General features: G+C 48.1%; 1 protein-coding gene across 1 annotated transcript in view; it reads left to right on the forward strand.

Annotated features, from left to right (window-relative positions):
• The window catches only part of LOC140899299 (uncharacterized), a 258,414-nt gene that overhangs the window by 175,518 nt on the left and 65,439 nt on the right, over nt 1-17,457 (forward strand). The window contains exons 18-25 of the mRNA XM_073314570.1: nt 364-408; nt 3,028-3,081; nt 3,199-3,243; nt 3,608-3,661; nt 6,265-6,309; nt 10,734-10,787; nt 12,021-12,065; nt 13,912-13,965. Coding sequence (XP_073170671.1) covers nt 364-408; nt 3,028-3,081; nt 3,199-3,243; nt 3,608-3,661; nt 6,265-6,309; nt 10,734-10,787; nt 12,021-12,065; nt 13,912-13,965 — 396 coding nt within the window. The remainder of the gene's footprint in view (nt 1-363; nt 409-3,027; nt 3,082-3,198; nt 3,244-3,607; nt 3,662-6,264; nt 6,310-10,733; nt 10,788-12,020; nt 12,066-13,911; nt 13,966-17,457) is intronic.

Below are 17,457 nucleotides of genomic sequence, written 5' to 3' on the forward strand. Positions count from 1 at the left end.
AAGTAGTGTTATGTTGCACCCTTCCAGCAAGAATATTTGTTTTTAATCTAATTTTTCTGAGTGTATGCCATGAACATAGCACCTGACACTTCTGGATCTTAAAGCATGAGTCTCTACTGCTGAAGCTAAGAGACCCTATCTGTGGCCCAGTAACCACCAGAGTGGAACAGAGTGCCACATGGAGCAGGTGTGGGATACACTTCTATACAAACAGTGGTTTGCATTAGATAGTCCTTGTTCCATACCAAGGGTGGCTTTTTCCAGGTTATATTGGGTACGGTCACTCAGCAGGAAAGAGGGGAAGGGAAAAGGAGATGCTGCTTATAGTGTTAAGTCCTCAAGTTTTTCTTTATCCTGCTCCAGGGGGAAAGTGGTGCAGTGGGTTCTCCAGGGCCAGCCGGACCTATGGTAAGTTTATCATTTTTCAGTTCAACCAATGGATAAAAACAAGGTTGTTCTTGTGCCTGAGACAGTTTTCACTGCTCTTTGACTCCGGTAGGTCACCCCAGCTGGAAAGGGAATTACAGCTGGTTGCACGTTTTCCGACGGAATGTTTTCCCATTAGAAAATGCCATTTTGTCAAAATTGAAATTGAATGTGTCGATTTCAACAAACTTTTATTTTGTGGTGGGGAGGAACCTCAAAATGATGAATATTCATAAGGACGAAAATGGTGTTTTTGGGGTGGGACCTTTTTGGTGTTTTGTTTTTTTTTGTTTAAAAATGAATTTCATTTTATATTACAAATTTATAATATAAAGGTTTTTTAAAAATCCAAATGGAAATGCCACATTTTCCAAAATTCAGTTTCCCAGGACGCTTTGAAATTGGAATTTTCACTCCAGTGTGGAATGAAAACACATTTCAAAATGGTGAATTTCCTATGCCGCTCTAAAGGAAATCTGTCCTGCAGTGAAAGGGGAGGGCATGTTACAATGTGCACGAGATGGAAACACCATCTGCAGAAAGGAGAAAAGTGGAAGAAAAAGGAATTCCTTTCTCAGTAACCCTCTACCCCTCGGCTCCGCACCCACAAAGAAATGGCAATGTGGTGTGATTGGGGGCAGCTGTCTCTTCGATACAAGAGCATTACTGAGTTTTAAACATATGGCTGTAATTGTCCCCATGCCTTGGCCCTGCCGGGTTAGGAGACAGGTCATTGCACACGCATTGGTCTCTGTGGGAATGAGTTGGTGGTGGGGGGTGTCAGCATAGTGAAGTAAATCCCTGTGCAGCGATACAAGGAAGGTGTGAGGTGGTAACGCTGGAAGGAGTGGGACTGACCGACTCATGCCAGTGACGTGCTCTCTCCATTTTGGCTCAGCCCCGTGCTTTATGGTGGCTTTCTGGGGCTCTTTTGTGGAATGTGAGAATATGAAATGTTATGGTGTATTATTTGTATAGCGGTAGTACCCAGCAGCCTCGCTCATGGACCAGGACACCATTGTGCTAGGCGCTGTACAAACATAGAATAAAAAGTGGTCTCTGTCTCAAAAAGCTCACGATCGTGTGCTTCTGGTGAACTCTGCAGTGTGTTAACACCATGAAGCTGATGGAAATCCCCATGGCTTTCTCCAGGAATACTAGATTAAGAGAAGTTAAGGCCAGAAGTGTCCAGTAGGTCACGTAGTCTGACCACCTGTGCAACACAGGCCATAAAATTTCACCCAGTAACTCCTGTGTTGAGCCCAATAACTTGGTTTTCTGAGCTTCTTATCTGTGTTGCTTCAACTGAGTGCCCTGTTCTGCTGGGGTCTATCTCTGGAAGCCCCAAGACAGGAGCCACTGGTGGGCACTGAAGGCTGCTGGGTAGCGAAATCTAGCTCGTGTGTTGCAATGAGTTATCCGAGGTAATCACCTGCAAATCCTATGGTAGGCCCAGGCCAATCATCCAAGGCCCAGCCAATCTTCACACAAGGGTCTGGCCAGGTGGCCCCAAAGCAGGTATATAGGCTGATAATGGAGGCAGTCACTCCAGTCTGGTCAACACTGCAACCTTGCTGGGAGAATTCCCAACTGCCTAGCAGATCTGACAGACCGCTCCAGCCAGCCCCCTGGCTGTCCTGACAGGTATCCGTGAAGGAGGAGAGGTAGACACGCTGGAGGGTAGGGGTAGGATACAGAGGGACCTAGACAAATTGGAGGATTGGGCCAAAAGAAATCTGATGAGGTTCAACAAGGACAAGTGCAGAGTCCTGCACTTAGGACGGAAGAATCCAATGCACCGCTACAGACTAGGGACCGAATGGCTCGGCAGCAGTTCTGCAGAAAAGGACCTAGGGGTGACAGTGGACGAGAAGCTGGATATGAGTCAGCAGTGTGCCCTTGTTGCCAAGAAGGCCAATGGCATTTTGGGATGTATAAGTAGGAGCATTGCCAGCAGATCAAGGGAAGTGATCGTTCCCCTCTATTCGACACTGGTGAGGCCTCATCTGGAGTACTGTGTCCAGTTTTGGGGCCCACACTACAAGGAGGATGTGGAAAAATTGGAAAGAGTCCAGCGGAGGGCAACAAAAATGATTAGGGGCATGGAACACATGAGTTATGAGGAGAGGCTGAGGGAACTGGGGATGTTTAGTCTACGGAAGAGAAGAATGAGGGGGGATTTGATAGCTGCTTTCAGCTACCTGAAAGGGGGTTCCAAAGAGGATGGATCTAGACTGTTCGCAGTGGTGGCAGATGACAGAACAAGGAGTAATGGTCTCAAGTTGCAGTGGGGGAGGTTTAGGTTGGATATTAGGAAAAACTTTTTCACTAGGAGGATGGTGAAACACTGGAATGCGTTACGTAGGGAGGAGGTGGAATCTCCTTCCTTAGAAGTTTTTAAGGTCAGGTTTGACGAAGCCCTGGCTGGGATGATTTAATTGTGGATCGGTCCTGCTTTGAGCAGGGGGTTGGACTAGATGACCTCCTGAGGTCCCTTCCAACCCTGATATTCTATGATTCTAAGGAGCGGACTGCATGGTTCTCCCGCATTCTATGACCGAATAACTATGGGGACTGTATCTGTGTGTTGTTTTATTGCAGGGGGAGCCAGGGCAGCCGGGGCCAGTCGGATTACAAGGAGTCAATGGGTCTCAGGTGAGTCCCTACCAGGCAGCGTGGAGGAAGGTGGCATATACCTTGCCGATGTGTACCTTTCTTTCCTTGCCCACTGTGCCACTTTAATGAGGGTGCCTATGTTTGCTTTGTTTGTAGGGAGAAATGGGCCCTTCCGGCTTGCCAGGTCCCTGGGGCCCCAAGGTATGTCCTCGACACTAACCTCGTGACAACAGCAGTTGCTATGGGGACCTTTGTGAAATGAGTTCAAGGGTTGAGCCCAGCTCTCAGTGACTGTCTCTCCCTGGCACCAAATAGCTTAGCTGGCACTAATTGGCAACCGAAGCCTGCGTGGAGGGAGGTTTAATTGGCCTGGAGGCTAAAGAACCCCTCTCCGTCTTTGTACCTCCAGCCCATGCTGCAGACACTTCTGCACATTCCTTGAAAGACGTGAACGGTGAATAAGGAATGCAGCACAACCGATGAACTGTATTGCAAGGTGGCGCTTAGACTCAAGTTAATTCTAACCTAACTGTAGGGTGCTTTCACCCCGCCCTGTTTTCTGTAGGGACCACAAGGCTTGCAAGGGAGACGTGGACCCCCAGGGCCTAGAGGATCACAGGTAAATTGCTCCTGGATGCATAATCATCTTCTCAGTACAGAACACTTGACCTTTCCAAGGCCACAGGTGTCCTGTGCAGCACCCCTGAGAAGTGGGGCCTTGTCTGAGTCCTTGCTAAGCAAACTGGCTGCTGGAATCATCCATTGCATCTCGCAAACGAACTTAAAGGCTTCACACATCCAGGCCATATTTACCACTGCCTCAGGGAATGCACAGGGTGCCCAGCAAGTGGGAAGCCGCGTTCTCTAGTGGATAGGGCACTTAATGGGGAGCCAGGAGACTCATGTTCTGTTTCCAGCACTGCCATTTACCTACTGTTTGACCTGGGCAAACCATTCCCCCGCACTCTGCCTCTGCGTCCCCTCCCACCTTTTGTCTGCCTTGTCTGTTTATCCTGTAAGCTGTTTGGGGCAGAGACTGTCTCTCGCTCTGTGTTGGAACCAGGCTAGCACAATGGGACCCCAGTCTTGTTGGATAGAGTCTCCAGGTTCTGCAATCATATAACCTAGAGCATTGTACGCTTCCTTGCTTATGTACGGCAGCTGTATACCCTGCCAAGCCCCTCACCCCCTCTCTGGCCAGTTCCCCCCACCCAGCCATGCTCTCGGCCCCACCATGGCCATGTCTGGCTGGGAAGGCCTGACTGAGGGAGAAATGGGGGCTGGCTGAGGTGTGTGTGAGTTCAGAGGTCCAGATGAGGTGGAGCTGGCCAAAGTGCAGTGGAGGGCCTACTAAACCCCTCACTGCCTTACCCTGTATCAAGTTACTCTGCTCGCTGTCACAGGCCTCTGTGAGGTCACTGCCTTGCCCCTGTACCCTGAGTGACCAAATGGTGGTTTTACCGAAAATCAGGCTTTCCTGGTTTTTCACTTTTCACCAGACTCCCCAGGGTTCTGCCCACGGATGCCTAGAACATGTCTCAAAGTGTTGGAATGGATCGGATGGGGTGTTCAAATGTTATTGCCCGACAGACACATGCCAGCGAGATTGTGTAGGGCCTTTGCTCAGCCAGTTGTAGCCCCTTGCTGATGCTGGAGAACAGTAGAAAACTGGCCACCTTACATTAAGTATCACTAATAATACTTGTGTTTATGTATAACTTTTTGTCTGAGGATCGCAAAGTATCTTACAGAGGTGGATAAGCCATATTATCCCTGCTTTGCCGATGGGGAAACTGAGGCACAGAGTGGTGAAGGGACTTGACCTAGGTCACACAATGTATCAACAGTGGAGCTGGGATTAGAATCCAGGTCTCTTGGCTCCTTTTCTGGAAGCAGCACACCATGCTGCTGACCAAGTGAACAGAATGGTCTCCTGAGAATGGGGCTCGTTTCTAGTATTATTGACCAAGCAAAGCTCGGCCCTACACAATCTCGCTGGCATGTGTCTGTCAGGCGATAACATTTGAACACCCCATCCGTTCCATTCCAACACTTTGAGGAATGTTCTAAGGATCTGTGGGCAAAACCCTGTTGATTTTGGTGAAAATTGAAAACCCAGAAAAGCCTGATTTCCAATAAAACCGCCATTTGGTCACTCAGGGTACAGGGGTGAGGCAGTGACCTCACAGAGGCCTGTGACAGGGAGGCAGGGTCACTATGGATGCAAGGGTGAGGCAGTGATCCCAGGGTGAGGGCTATTTGAGGATTAGTGGGCCCCTCACTTGACTCTGGTCAGCCCTCCCTCTTGCCCCCACAGCTGAAGCCAGAGCCCCCATTCCAACCAGCCCCGTCTCCACCACCAGCCAGGTGGGGCCAGACGGGGGGCAAGGGCATGGCTGGGTGTGCATCTTAGTATGGAACCTTCTAGTAAGTTACGCTGCGAGATCCGAAACCTTTTCCTCACCTCCTGCTGAGGACTGGAGCCTGATTCTCTGTGCTGCAGGTGAGATCAAAGACTGGAAGGGAGGTTACACTGCAGGAAGAGCAGTGGTTCGAAGAAGAGGCTGTTTTCCTCATTTAGCATAGCACTGGCAGGGACACCTGCCAGTATGGGTAGACCAGCTCAGAGGGGTTAGTGGAAGGAGAAAAGACCGATGAAGATGCAGGAAAAGACGAATGTAAGCAAACCGTACCCCAGGTGGAGTAGTACACATGGAAAAACATTGTTGTTGGCATGAAAATATACATCCAGATCCACCCTGTTTCCGTAATGGGCTGTAGGAAAGCTTGGGACAAGTTTCTCCATCCCCATGGACAATTCACCAGGATTGTTTTCTAGTTCTGACCCCTCCTCATCCATCTGTCACCATGGCTTGGGAGAGTTTCACTTGCAGGAAATCTAAATTGAAACTGTGTAAGACTGGGAGGGTAGGAGGAGCCAGGGCTCATGAGATGAAATCACCTGAGATCCTGCATCGCCAATAGCCGTAAATCACTGAGCACAGGGCTTGAGGGTACATGGCATTTGAACAGACAGTGGAGTGAAAGAAATAGCACAAGGCGAATGAGCAAATGCTGCCCTTGACCTGTAGTGACATCTTCCCCCACCCTGATTTGAAGGAGGCTGGAACGGATTTGGCTTTGACTTCATTTAAACTCGAAAGAATGGGGTCTCTATTCTTGCCTATATTTACAACTTATTTTCTTTCTTTTTCTCTCTAGGGTCCACTTGGGATAGAAGGATCCTCTGGGCCTAAAGGAGACCCTGTAAGAGTCTGTTTCCCCCATACATAGAGTTAAATACGTTCTTCCCCATCTTGCTGCCGTTGCAATAATATGTCATTGTTAGTGAGGTTGCCTGATGTAATGAGCCCATCACTCTAGTATCTGGTACCTATAGCCCTGAAGGGAGCAAAATGCTCTTGCCCTCCCCTGAGCTACTTGCCTGAATTGAGCAAGCTCCAAGTGGTGCCCGTTTGGCTCCAGGACTTAGGTAGAGGCCTGCACAGACAGCGGAGTTTGCCTGTGAGCTCAGCTTGATCTCTGGTGGGAATAAATTCCAAAGCCCAGGGATTTCTGTTGCTGGTATGTCTGTGCTGTACTCACAGGATGTGATAGAAGCTCATGTCACATACCTGAGCTAGCTTTAATTTAGCTAACTCAGGGCCTGGAGCAGTGAAGCTGCTGTAGCATGGGCTGTACCAGCCTGCCAGGAACACTTATGGGGCTCTCCTGTCCTGCTGCTGTTTCACAACTCTGGGACCTGAGCTGGCCAGACTAAAGCCAGCTCGACTAACGCCAGCTTGGGTGTGTCTACCCTCTGATTGCAGTATGGAGATTGTGAGGATCCATGGGTCTCGAACCTGGGTCTTCAGGTCCCCAGGCAACCTTTGCATACCGGCAGTATCTGATGGCTTGCTAGTATCTGGGGGGCCGAGTGGCTAAAGGAACCCTAGCCCCACCAGAGGCACAGTCCATGGGAGTCCTGATTGGAGGAGTGCTTGGCCCCACTGGTTGGTCCAGCTATGCTATTTAAGCCAGAAGGAGGCACTGGAAGTAATCTGTGCAAGGGGGTGAATTCCTGGCTAGTAGCTACATCGGCCCCTGCCTTCTCACTTGATTCCCGAGTCCTGCTTACCTAACTTGTCCCTTGTTCCTACTTTCCTGACCTATTCCTGATCCCTGCCCCTGGTCTCTGACCATTGGCTCAACGTCTCCTCCTGCCCCAACCACAAGGTCTGACCACCCAAGCCATGGCTGTGACAGGTATACTCTGAGAGGACCTTACCCTTAGCCTCCGTACCTGGGGGCATATGGCTGAAGTGTTTTTGCTGATGGCAGAAACCATATCAGGTTGCAGTAGACTGAGGTAACCAAACCCCAGTTGCTTAGGTTTTTGAAGATAACCACTGTAGCCTTGACTGGGCCTCGCCTGGCATTGGTAGTGAGTGTAGAGAGTGGGACGTTGCTATGAAATGCTCCCATACTGCCCCACTTAAAGAGAAGAGGTAAGTGGCTTTCTCTGGGCCTTTGCTGTGTTGACTGTCTGCAGAACCATCCTCCTTCCCTGTCCAAGTGAAAGAAAACAAGCTCTAGCATGTGGAAAATGCCTTTCTACCATAAGAATGATACTCACAATGCTGCTTTCTGACCCCTAAATTCCTACTAGCCAAAAGGAGGGAAAAGAGGAAATTGTAAAATCTTAGGGGAAAAAAGAAAGAAGGGCAAAAAACTCCAAATATTCTACCCCAAAAGGGGAGAAGGGCCAGTAACTCCATCATGTCCACTAGGAACTTTTGCTGTTGCTATTGATTTTAAGTGGAAAGTATTCAGTTCCTTCGGTGATGGGCAGACATATAAAACTCTGAGGTAGGTGGCACAGACATATATCCTACGTAGTGATTCCATTTTTAGCAGTTTCCAATCCATTTGTCTGAGCTGCAGGCTCTAACTCACAGTCAAAAGAGAGCGAGAGAGACGCTTAGAGCTGGAATTTGGTCTTTTTCACACTTGGATCTGGCACAATCCTGAAACCTTGGGGTAGGGGAGGGTTCTGTTGTCTTTCTCCTCCCACACTTATTGTTGACTTGGTCACTGGCCATTAACTGCCATAAAGGTTAGAGAATGACTATAGGTGTAGAAAAAGATGGAGTCTGATGGATAAGCAGAGACATTGGTGGTAATTGGTAAATGCAGAGTTGCATGATTAGATGCAGGTATTGGGTGATCCTCTGATCAGTTAGAAGAGGCTGCCTTATGAACAGTAGAGTATCATCCCTTTGCTCCCATTGGAATGGATGTCACCAACAGTCATTCAGAAAAACAGTGTGTATAATGAAAAGGAGTACTTGTGGCACCTTAGAGACGAACAAATTTATTTGAGCATAAGCTTTCGTGAGCTACAGCTCACTTCAGCGGATGCATTCAGTGGAAAAATACAGTGGGGAGATTTATATACACAGAGAACATGAAACAATGGGTGTTACTATACACACTGTAAGGAGAGTGATCACTTAAGATGAGCTATTACCAGCAGGAGAGCGGGGGGAGGGAGAAAACCTTTTGTAGTGAAGTCCTGGCCACTATGGATGTAGAAGCCCTCTACACCAACATTCCACACAAAGATGGACTACAAGCCGTCAGGAACAGTATCCCCGATAATGTCACAGCAAACCTGGTGGCTGAACTTTGTGACTTTGTCCAAACCCATAACTATTTCACATTTGGGGACAATGTATACCTTCAAATCAGCAGCACTGCTATGGGTACCCGCATGGCCCCACAGTATGCCAACATTTTTATGGCTGACTTAGAACAACGCTTCCTCAGCTCTCGTCCCCTAATGCCCCTACTCTACTTGCGCTACATTGATGACATCTTCGTCATCTGGACCCATGGAAAAGAAGCCCTTGAGGAATTCCTCCATGATTTCAACAATTTCCATCCCACCATCAACCTCAGCCTGGACCAGTCCACACAAGAGATCCACTTCCTGGACACTATGGTGCTAATAAGCGATGGTCACATGAACACCACCCTATACTGGAAACCTACTGACCACTATTCCTACCTACATGCCTCCAGCTTTCACCCAGATCACACCACACGATACAACTGCATTTGCTCCAATCCCTCAGACAGAGACAAACACCTACAAGATCTCTATCAAGCATTCTTACAACTACAATACCCACCTGCTGAAGTGAAGAAACAGATTGACAGAGCCAGAAGAGTACCAGAAGTCACCTACTACAGGACAGGCCCAACAAAGAAAATAACAGAACGCCACTAGCCATCACCTTCAGCCTCCAACTAAAACCTCTCCAACGCATTGTCAAGGATCTACAACCTATCCTGAAGGACGACCCATCACTCTCACAGATCTTGGGAGACAGGCCAGTCCTTGCTTACAGACAGCTCCCCAACCTGAAGCAAATACTCACCAGCAACCACACACCACACAACAGAACCACTAACCCAGAAACCTATCCTTGCAACAAAGCCCGTTGCCAACTGTGTCCACATATCTATTCAGGGGACACCATCATAGAGTCTAATCACATCAGCCACACTATCAGAGGCTCGTTCACCTGCATATCTACCAATGTGATATATGCCATCATGTGCCAGCAATGCCCCCCTGCCATGTACATTGGTCAAACTGGACAGTCTCTACATAAAAGAATAAATGGACACAAATCAGATGTCAAGAATTATAACATTCGAACACCAGTCGGAGAACACTTCAGTCTCTCTGGTCACTTGATTACAGACCTAAAAGTGGCAATTCTTCAACAAAAAGACTTCAAAAACAGACTCCAACGAGAGACTGCTGAATTGGAATTCATTTGCAAACTGGATACAATTAATTTAGGCTTGAATAGAGACTGGAAGTGGAGGGGTCATTACACAAAGTAAAGCTATTTCCCCATGTTTATTTCCCCCACCCCCCAGTGTTCCTCAGACGTTCTTGTCAACTGCTGGAAATGGCCCACCTTGATTATCACTACAAAAGCCCCCCCCCCCCGCCCCGTTCTCCTGCTGGTAATAGCTCATCTTAAGTGATCACTCTCCTTACAGTGTGTATGGTAACACTCATTGTTTCATGTTCTCTGTGTATATAAATCTCCCCACTGTATTTTCCCCTGAATGCATCCGATGAAGTGAGCTGTAGCTCACGAAAGCTTATGCTCCAATAAATTTGTTAGTCTCTAAGGTGCCACAAGTACTCCTTTTCTTTTTGTGAATACAGACTAACACGGCTGCTACTCTGAAACCTGTCAGTGTGTATAATGTTGATAGCCCATTCATGGCCAAAATGGGTCCTTGGCACCTCCTTTCCCATAGCTGCTGTGGCCAAGTGCCCTGTGCATGCCGAGTGAAGAGTCTGGCATCTGGGAGTCTTGCCTATGGAGTGGGAAGTGTACAGAATTCATTGAACTTTTGATATCAAATGAAGAAATCTCCCTTTTGGGAGACTCACGATCCCCACTCCCCCCATTCCTCCTTCTTTGGAAATGGGATCTGATTTTTTTTACCCACCCTCCACCGTTTTTCCCTCGTGCTGTCGCTCAGTTTGGATTTCTCCGAGTTGACGTGTTGCCTTTTAATAACAGTCAGCCTTGATGAGTTAATTAAAACATGGCAGCCTTTTCATGAAGCTGTTTTTATGCAGTTATTTCTGTTTGCAGGGAGCAGTTGGTCCTGCTGGGCTAAGAGGAGAGCATGGTCAAGAAGGCCCCATGGTAAGTCTGCATGGATATATCTTTCCATGCCCCAGCTCATTATGGGTGAGGGTGGGAGTGGAGAGGCTTTGGGCATGGTGAATTCTTTATGCCATATTGCTCCAATTCGTAACCTGAACTGGTACATTGCATTGGAGTGAATAATGAGGGAAATCCACTGGGTCTTTCCCTTAGCTCCATTTTTCTTTCTGGAGCCCTGCTGCTACCAATGGAGAACACCGTAGACCGTTTGAGATCCTGCCCAATGCACAAATGAGACAAAGCCAAGCTAGCTTTCTTTCCCTGTGTGCGTTGGTACATTGTAGAATCATATGCATTTATCTGCACATGTGGCTGGGCCTCTGCCCTGTTAGGAAATGGGCCAGCTATAAGATTGGAAAGTGAGAGCTCTGCACGCAGCAGCCCCCACATAATACTGCTGCAACATCATAGTCCCCATGCTGGACATATAGGGAATGCTTGTGTGTGCAATGGGGAAGCTCCCCCTACTAGAGTAACACTGTTGCGAAAGCTAAGCCCTAGGTAGATTTCTGGGGAAACCTGGAGTCTTGAGTCCTGGGGTACTCCACCCTGATTGGGAGGGGCTTAACGCCTCATGTGTTCTTTTCAGCAGGAAAGACTAAGGCCAGGTCATTCTCAGTGCCTTCCCTACACTGCTATATACTTAAAAGCAGCTCTCCATGGCTTTCCTATATACCACCGATCTGCCAGAATAGCTCTTGCTGCTGACTTGCTTGAAGCCTGCTTGCAGCCCCCTCACACACTTGTAGTCTTTCACCAATTCACACAGCCAGAGCTCTTTATGCTCCCTGCTTAGTAGTAGGGTTGGGGTGCAATCGTTGACCATGCTGGGGCCGTGTCTCAGTGTGGGGGATTCCCATAAGGCTTTTGCTTCTGATATTGACATCCCTTAAGAGCCAATCTAATGATGGCCTAGAAGATAATCTTCCATGGAGTTACTGAGGACTTAAAAGGGAAACTGAGGTGAGGGGTCCACTTGCAGGGCTGTCCTGGGGCCACAAGGGGGTGCTTAGGAGGAGGCCTCTCCCTTTCACCTTGCCATGGGATCACCAGCAGTGACATTCTGCAAATGAGGCTGGTGTTTCCCATGAAGTTCAGACGCTTAATTTTCTGGCAAATACCTTTCACCCGGGGAGGTTTTGAAGGCCTGTGTGGATTTTTGTGTGTGTGTTTTTTTTAGAGTTGCATTGAATGTTTTTCTGTCTCTTTCAGGGGTTGATTGGAATGCCAGGTTCAAAGGGACGCCCAGGAGACCAGGTAAGTCACTTGGCCTTAGGGTAACCAGATAGCAAGTGTGAAAAATCGAGATGGGGGTGGTAATAGGCGCCTGCATAAGAAAAAGCCCTGAATATCAGGACTGTCCCTGTAAAATTGGGACATCTAATCACCTTACTTGGCCTGCATAATGGAATTAGCCTCAATGGCTCTGGTCCCGATATGGCTTTCCTACGTTGCTTTGGGGGTTTGATATACTGTGGACTTGCTGGAAGCCTGATCCCTGGTATCAGAGTTCATACTGAAAGCTACGTATGGTCCTTTGGGAAGAAAAATAGAGAGCCACTCTTATACTCCCTTGACATCCTCTGAGTTTTGGGAGCTTTCTGAAGAGACAGAAGGGCCTCTGCCTTCTAAATCCTTGTCTTCAGTAGAAAGAAAAGGTGTGTTCTTACCACATGGTAACTAACATGAGGTAGAATCCTAGTGAATCAGAACCATGGGGTTAGAAGAGTCCGCAAGGGTCATCTCGTCTAGCCCCCTGCTGAGATGCAGAATTTGTTGTGTCTAAACCATCCAAAGACAAAGCATTTATAGTTGTCACACAAGATCGTTAACCTGTGGTAAGACCATACCTTTTTTCCTTGTTTAGACACATCCTAATTATTGGGAGTTGGATTGTTAAAGATCCCTGAAACATTATCTCCTATCAGGAAGAACAGTGGTACTTTTCATTCCCCTTGCATCTGAGTGTCTCAGAGCTCTCCACAAATGTTCAGACATTTGGCCTCCCTTCTGTATACTCCTCCTCCCCCATTTGAGATATAACCCCCATTTTACAGATGGGGAAACTTCCGTACAGTTCAGCCCAGGTCACACGCAGTGAAACTGTAACAGAGCTGGGAGTAAAACCCAACTCTCCTGCTTCCTCTTCCTGAACTTTATGCTATGTGGACAGATGGCCTTGGGGTTAGTTAGGAAGGATGTTGGAAGTTGGAGCAAGTAAGTCTCTGGATAGAGTTTAACTAGTACTTTAGTCAGCAGGGTGCAAGACCGCATGTTTGCTGCTCTTGGATGTGGTCTTGGGATCTTTCGGCATACACGAACCAGGGGTAGGCTGTACAGCACTGAGGGGCAATGCACTGACCTGTTACCTTTTGGAGTTCTGATTTCTGGTCCTTCCCTACAGAGGGTCACAGCTCAAAGCAGATTGAGTGGTCTCCTCTTAGCTCCTGCTGTACATCACAAAAGGTCCGTCAGCAATCAACGTAGCCGGCGCACACTGCTTGAAACAATAGTAGCAGGACTTGCTGCGTGTCAGCGTTGAGCTTTGTGTGTGGAAGGTTTCCGAGTATCTGCCCATGTCATGCCTCTGCCAAGTCAGAGATAATGGGCTGTCATGTTTTATAAGCACCAAAATCCCAAATTAAGAAGTGTGCGTTTGAGCTGGGGTGGGGGGAGTAGGGGCCGGGATCCCAATATAAAGCAGAAGGGAAGTTACTTTATTTGTTAATCGCAGTGCAGGTGGTCCTTCCTTCTGCCCCAAACAACTAATATTTTCATCAACTCCAAACTGTAGGAGGTCTACTGTTGACCTCCTTGCCATACACTCCTCTTCCACCATTTTACAGGGGCGCTAAAGCTACCTGCAGGGGTCTAAAGTTCCCGGAGTATCTGGCATGTAGGATCACATTGCAGCTTTCTGGTCTGGGTAGAAAGGGACTTTCCTTTTAGCTGTGGAAAGATCATCAAGAATGAACTTTTGAGCAAAACCGGCGAAAGCTTCCTCTCCGATGCTGAATGCGGATCGCTGTGCTCCTCAGCCATGGAGAACATCACAGTTTGGTCTCCTGAGAAGTTGCACTCTTAACGTGTGCTGTTATTACAGGGTGGCGAAGGCACAGATGGAGTGAAAGGGGACATGGGAACCAAAGGAGACAAGGTACAGTACACCCAGTGGCTGGCATTCAGAGGCATTCATACTAATTTCTGTAGTTTTCCCATTCCTCCCTGCTGTTTAAATGTGGTCATGTAGTCTCAGAGCATGTCTGAGCTGGTTGTATTGTACTAATAATTAGACTGAGTTCTCTCCTGGCACTTGAAGAATAAACAATTAGAATCACTAGGGACCTTTATTCTAGCACCCTTCTCAACAGGGCAAGTCTCTGCTCCTTGTACACAGCAGCCTCACTAAGGGGAGGTTTGTATAAAGAAGATCCCGCCATGCCAGGAAAGTTACTCTAGCGGTCACCTGCTGAAATTCTGGACCCCTTTTTTAAACATTCTTATTGGTAGCATTGCCAATGCCAAGTGATCGAAATTCATGAGTCAGGCCCCCCAAAATCATGAGATCAGCTAAAAATCTTGATTTGTTTGTTTGTTTGTTTGTTCATTTGTTCGTTTAACGTTGGGTTCTTTTTATTTGACTTCTGGTTCATGAGCCTTTAGGAGTCAGTGTTTTAAGCTTTTCTCCATGGGTATGAGTGCTAGATGCTTACTTCCCCTCCCCCCACCCCCTGGTTTTCTTATTAAATGGAAGCTGATATTCTCGTGTAATCACATGACTCCAAAAGCTGGGGCTTTTAGCCCCAATATTGTGAGACTTCTTATAAAATCATGAGCGTTGGCAACGCTGCATAGAGAGCTAAATTAGCCGTGCCCCCATCTGGGAGCCCAGGCCCTCAGCAATGGGGTTAGTGTGGTTCCCTTTGCAATAGAGGGTGGGCCACACAGAATGCCCTTCCCACTACAGAGCTAAGCTTTTCTAGGAGCCCCCTGAATGGCAGAATGGAGTGGGTGGGGCATAAGAAGGACAGGGAGGGGCCAGAAGATCTGCGGTTGCCCAGGTACTCCTGTCCTTCATCCCACTCCAACACACAGTGTCCTCGGCACTGCAGCTCGGGTCTGGGAGGATTCCTCCCACCGTTGCTCTCCTGTGCATCTGCCCGGCCTAGCTAGTCCCCTCTGGTATTGGATTCAGTTCTCATCAGGGGTTCAGTGTTTAATAAGAGGCTTGATAGCAGGGGAAGTTTCCCTGGCAAAGACATGGCTGCAGGGAAAGGCAAGCTCTAAGACGAGTGTCATAAGAGAGAACCTCTTGCTCTGCCAGTGCAATCAGGTATTCCTGGCCACTGTCTTCTGAGCTCCTTGCTGCAGGAGGGGTTCTTGCTCCCAGCTGGATGTAGAACATGCACCAGGTTCTCCAGCCCTTTGTACATCTCCTCTTTGCACGGAGCGATTTGCATTTAGTGGCATGGAAGCACATCGCGAGTCAGAATAAGGGTTATGGAAGCTAAAGTAATAATGGCAAAAACCGCCCCTGAGCTGGGCCCAGAGAAAACCGGTCGCTCTGTCAAACAAGGGGCCAAACACGCAGAGGATGAGATGAGGGGGAAATTGCCCAAATGGCCAAAGATGAACCTGACTCAAATAGAAAAGATTCTGCCCTGACTGAGCCTGGAAGACCAGGCCCGAGAGGGGCTCTGGCAGAGCCCAGGCAGGGGAATTCCATAAATCCAGTTATCAAGGTATTTACATGGCCCCATCACCAGAGTGTCAACACCTCACAGTCACTAATGGAATGGGGTTTACTTCCTGTGGGATCTGGCAGCCTGATTCCCGTGTACAGGTGGGGAGCTGAGGCCTGGGGTCAATTGATTTGCCAAAGGTCACACAGGGAACTCTGTGGCTGAGGTGGGATTTGAAGTCAGGTCCCTTGAATCCCAGTCCAGCACCATATCCATTAGAATGCCCTTCGTGCCCCAGAATTGATCTGTGACCTGAAAATGTCCTGTCCTGGACCCCATCCACATGGGATTGTTGGTGGGAAGGAAGGGACCACCTGGCTGACCTCAGCTGGCTTGGAAGGACAGAGGAGGGGATTGGTCACTCAGATATCTGGGACCTGATATATTCTCCCTTAGGCCCTTGAAAACAGAGGATTCCCCCACTCCTAATTTCATGGTTAATTGATGCTTTGCCTGCAAAGCAGAGGCCTTGCTGTAAAAGCAATGGGCTATGTGTTTGCTCTAGTGTCCTGTATGTAGAGAGCAGGTTTCATGAGATTCTGGGGGGGTCTATCTTGAAAGAGAATTAACTGGGGAACCGAGCACTGCACCCCAGAACAGAGGTGCTAGAACGAGGGGTGATGGTATGCCCCCTGGATTGAAGTTGTTTCCATTATATAGAGTTTACAGTTTGGTTCAATGGCTCTTAGCATCCTCACTATTCAAATTGTTCCAGTGCCCCCAGAATAGCATCTCACACAGATCAAACAGAGAATACTAAGAACATAAGAACGGCCATACTGTGTCAGACCAAAGGGCCATCTAGGCCAGTATCCTGCCGTCTCATACTGGCTAATGCCAGATTCCGCAAAGGGAATGAACAGAGCAGGTAATCATGAAGTGATCCATCCCATCACCCCTTCTCAGCTTCTGGCAAACAGAGGCTAGGGACACCATCCCTGCCCATCCTGGCTAATAGCCGTAGATGGACCTCTCCTCCATGAATTTATCTAGTTCCTTTTTGAACCCTGTTCTGGTCTTGGCCTTCACAACATCCTCTGGTAAGGCGTTCCACTGACTGTGCGTTGTGTGGAAAAAACACTTCCTTTCGTTTGTTTTAAACCTGCTGCCTATTCATTTCATTGGGTGACCCCTAGTTCTTGTGTTATGAGAAGGAGCAAATAACACTTCCTTATTTACTTTCTCCGCACCTTTCGTGATTTTATAGACCTCTAACATATCCCCCCTTCGTCGTCTTTTTACCAAACTGAAAAGTCCCAGTCTTCCTAATCTCTCCTCATACGTAAGCTGCTCCATGCCACTAATCGTTTTCTTGCCCTTTTCTGAACCTTTTCCAATTCCAATATAATATACTGCTCTGGAGAAACCTGGCTTTGGTGCTTCAGTTACCCAGTTTCCACCTGTTAGGCCTTCCAGATGTTAAGCCTTGGAACCACCTCCCATGTAGCAGGGCAGCTGGAGAGAGTGGTACAGACACGGCAGGATAGCGCAGTAAGTTATGGGGAGGTTTGTGGCTGCTCATCTGGTTTAACTAATGGCCTGTCTACACTAGAGCACTGAACTGCTGCAAGGTTAAACTGAGCTGCAAAGTGTTCCTAGCCCCATTCGTTCCTGCATGTCTAGACGCATTTCCCTGCATCTGACCCCTGTTCACCATATTTCCAGGCCTGGCTCAGGTGTGTAGGTTGCAGCCTACAACACGGTCAGGGCCTTTTCATGATTTATTCATGAACTGTGGGCAAAGTGTGTGTGTGTGTGTGAGAGAGAGAGAGAATATCTCAGCCCTTTTTAAAATGAAAATAAGCACAAATAATTCTTCCCTTTCCCCTTCAACCCAGTTACTGGCCCAACACTAAGTTTTGGGCCCTCGTCTGGATACGTCTCTCTGCCAGGGATGCTCTAGGCAA

This window comes from Lepidochelys kempii, chromosome 16 (genome assembly GCF_965140265.1).
Source record: "Lepidochelys kempii isolate rLepKem1 chromosome 16, rLepKem1.hap2, whole genome shotgun sequence".
Lineage (NCBI taxonomy): Eukaryota > Metazoa > Chordata > Testudines > Cheloniidae > Lepidochelys > Lepidochelys kempii.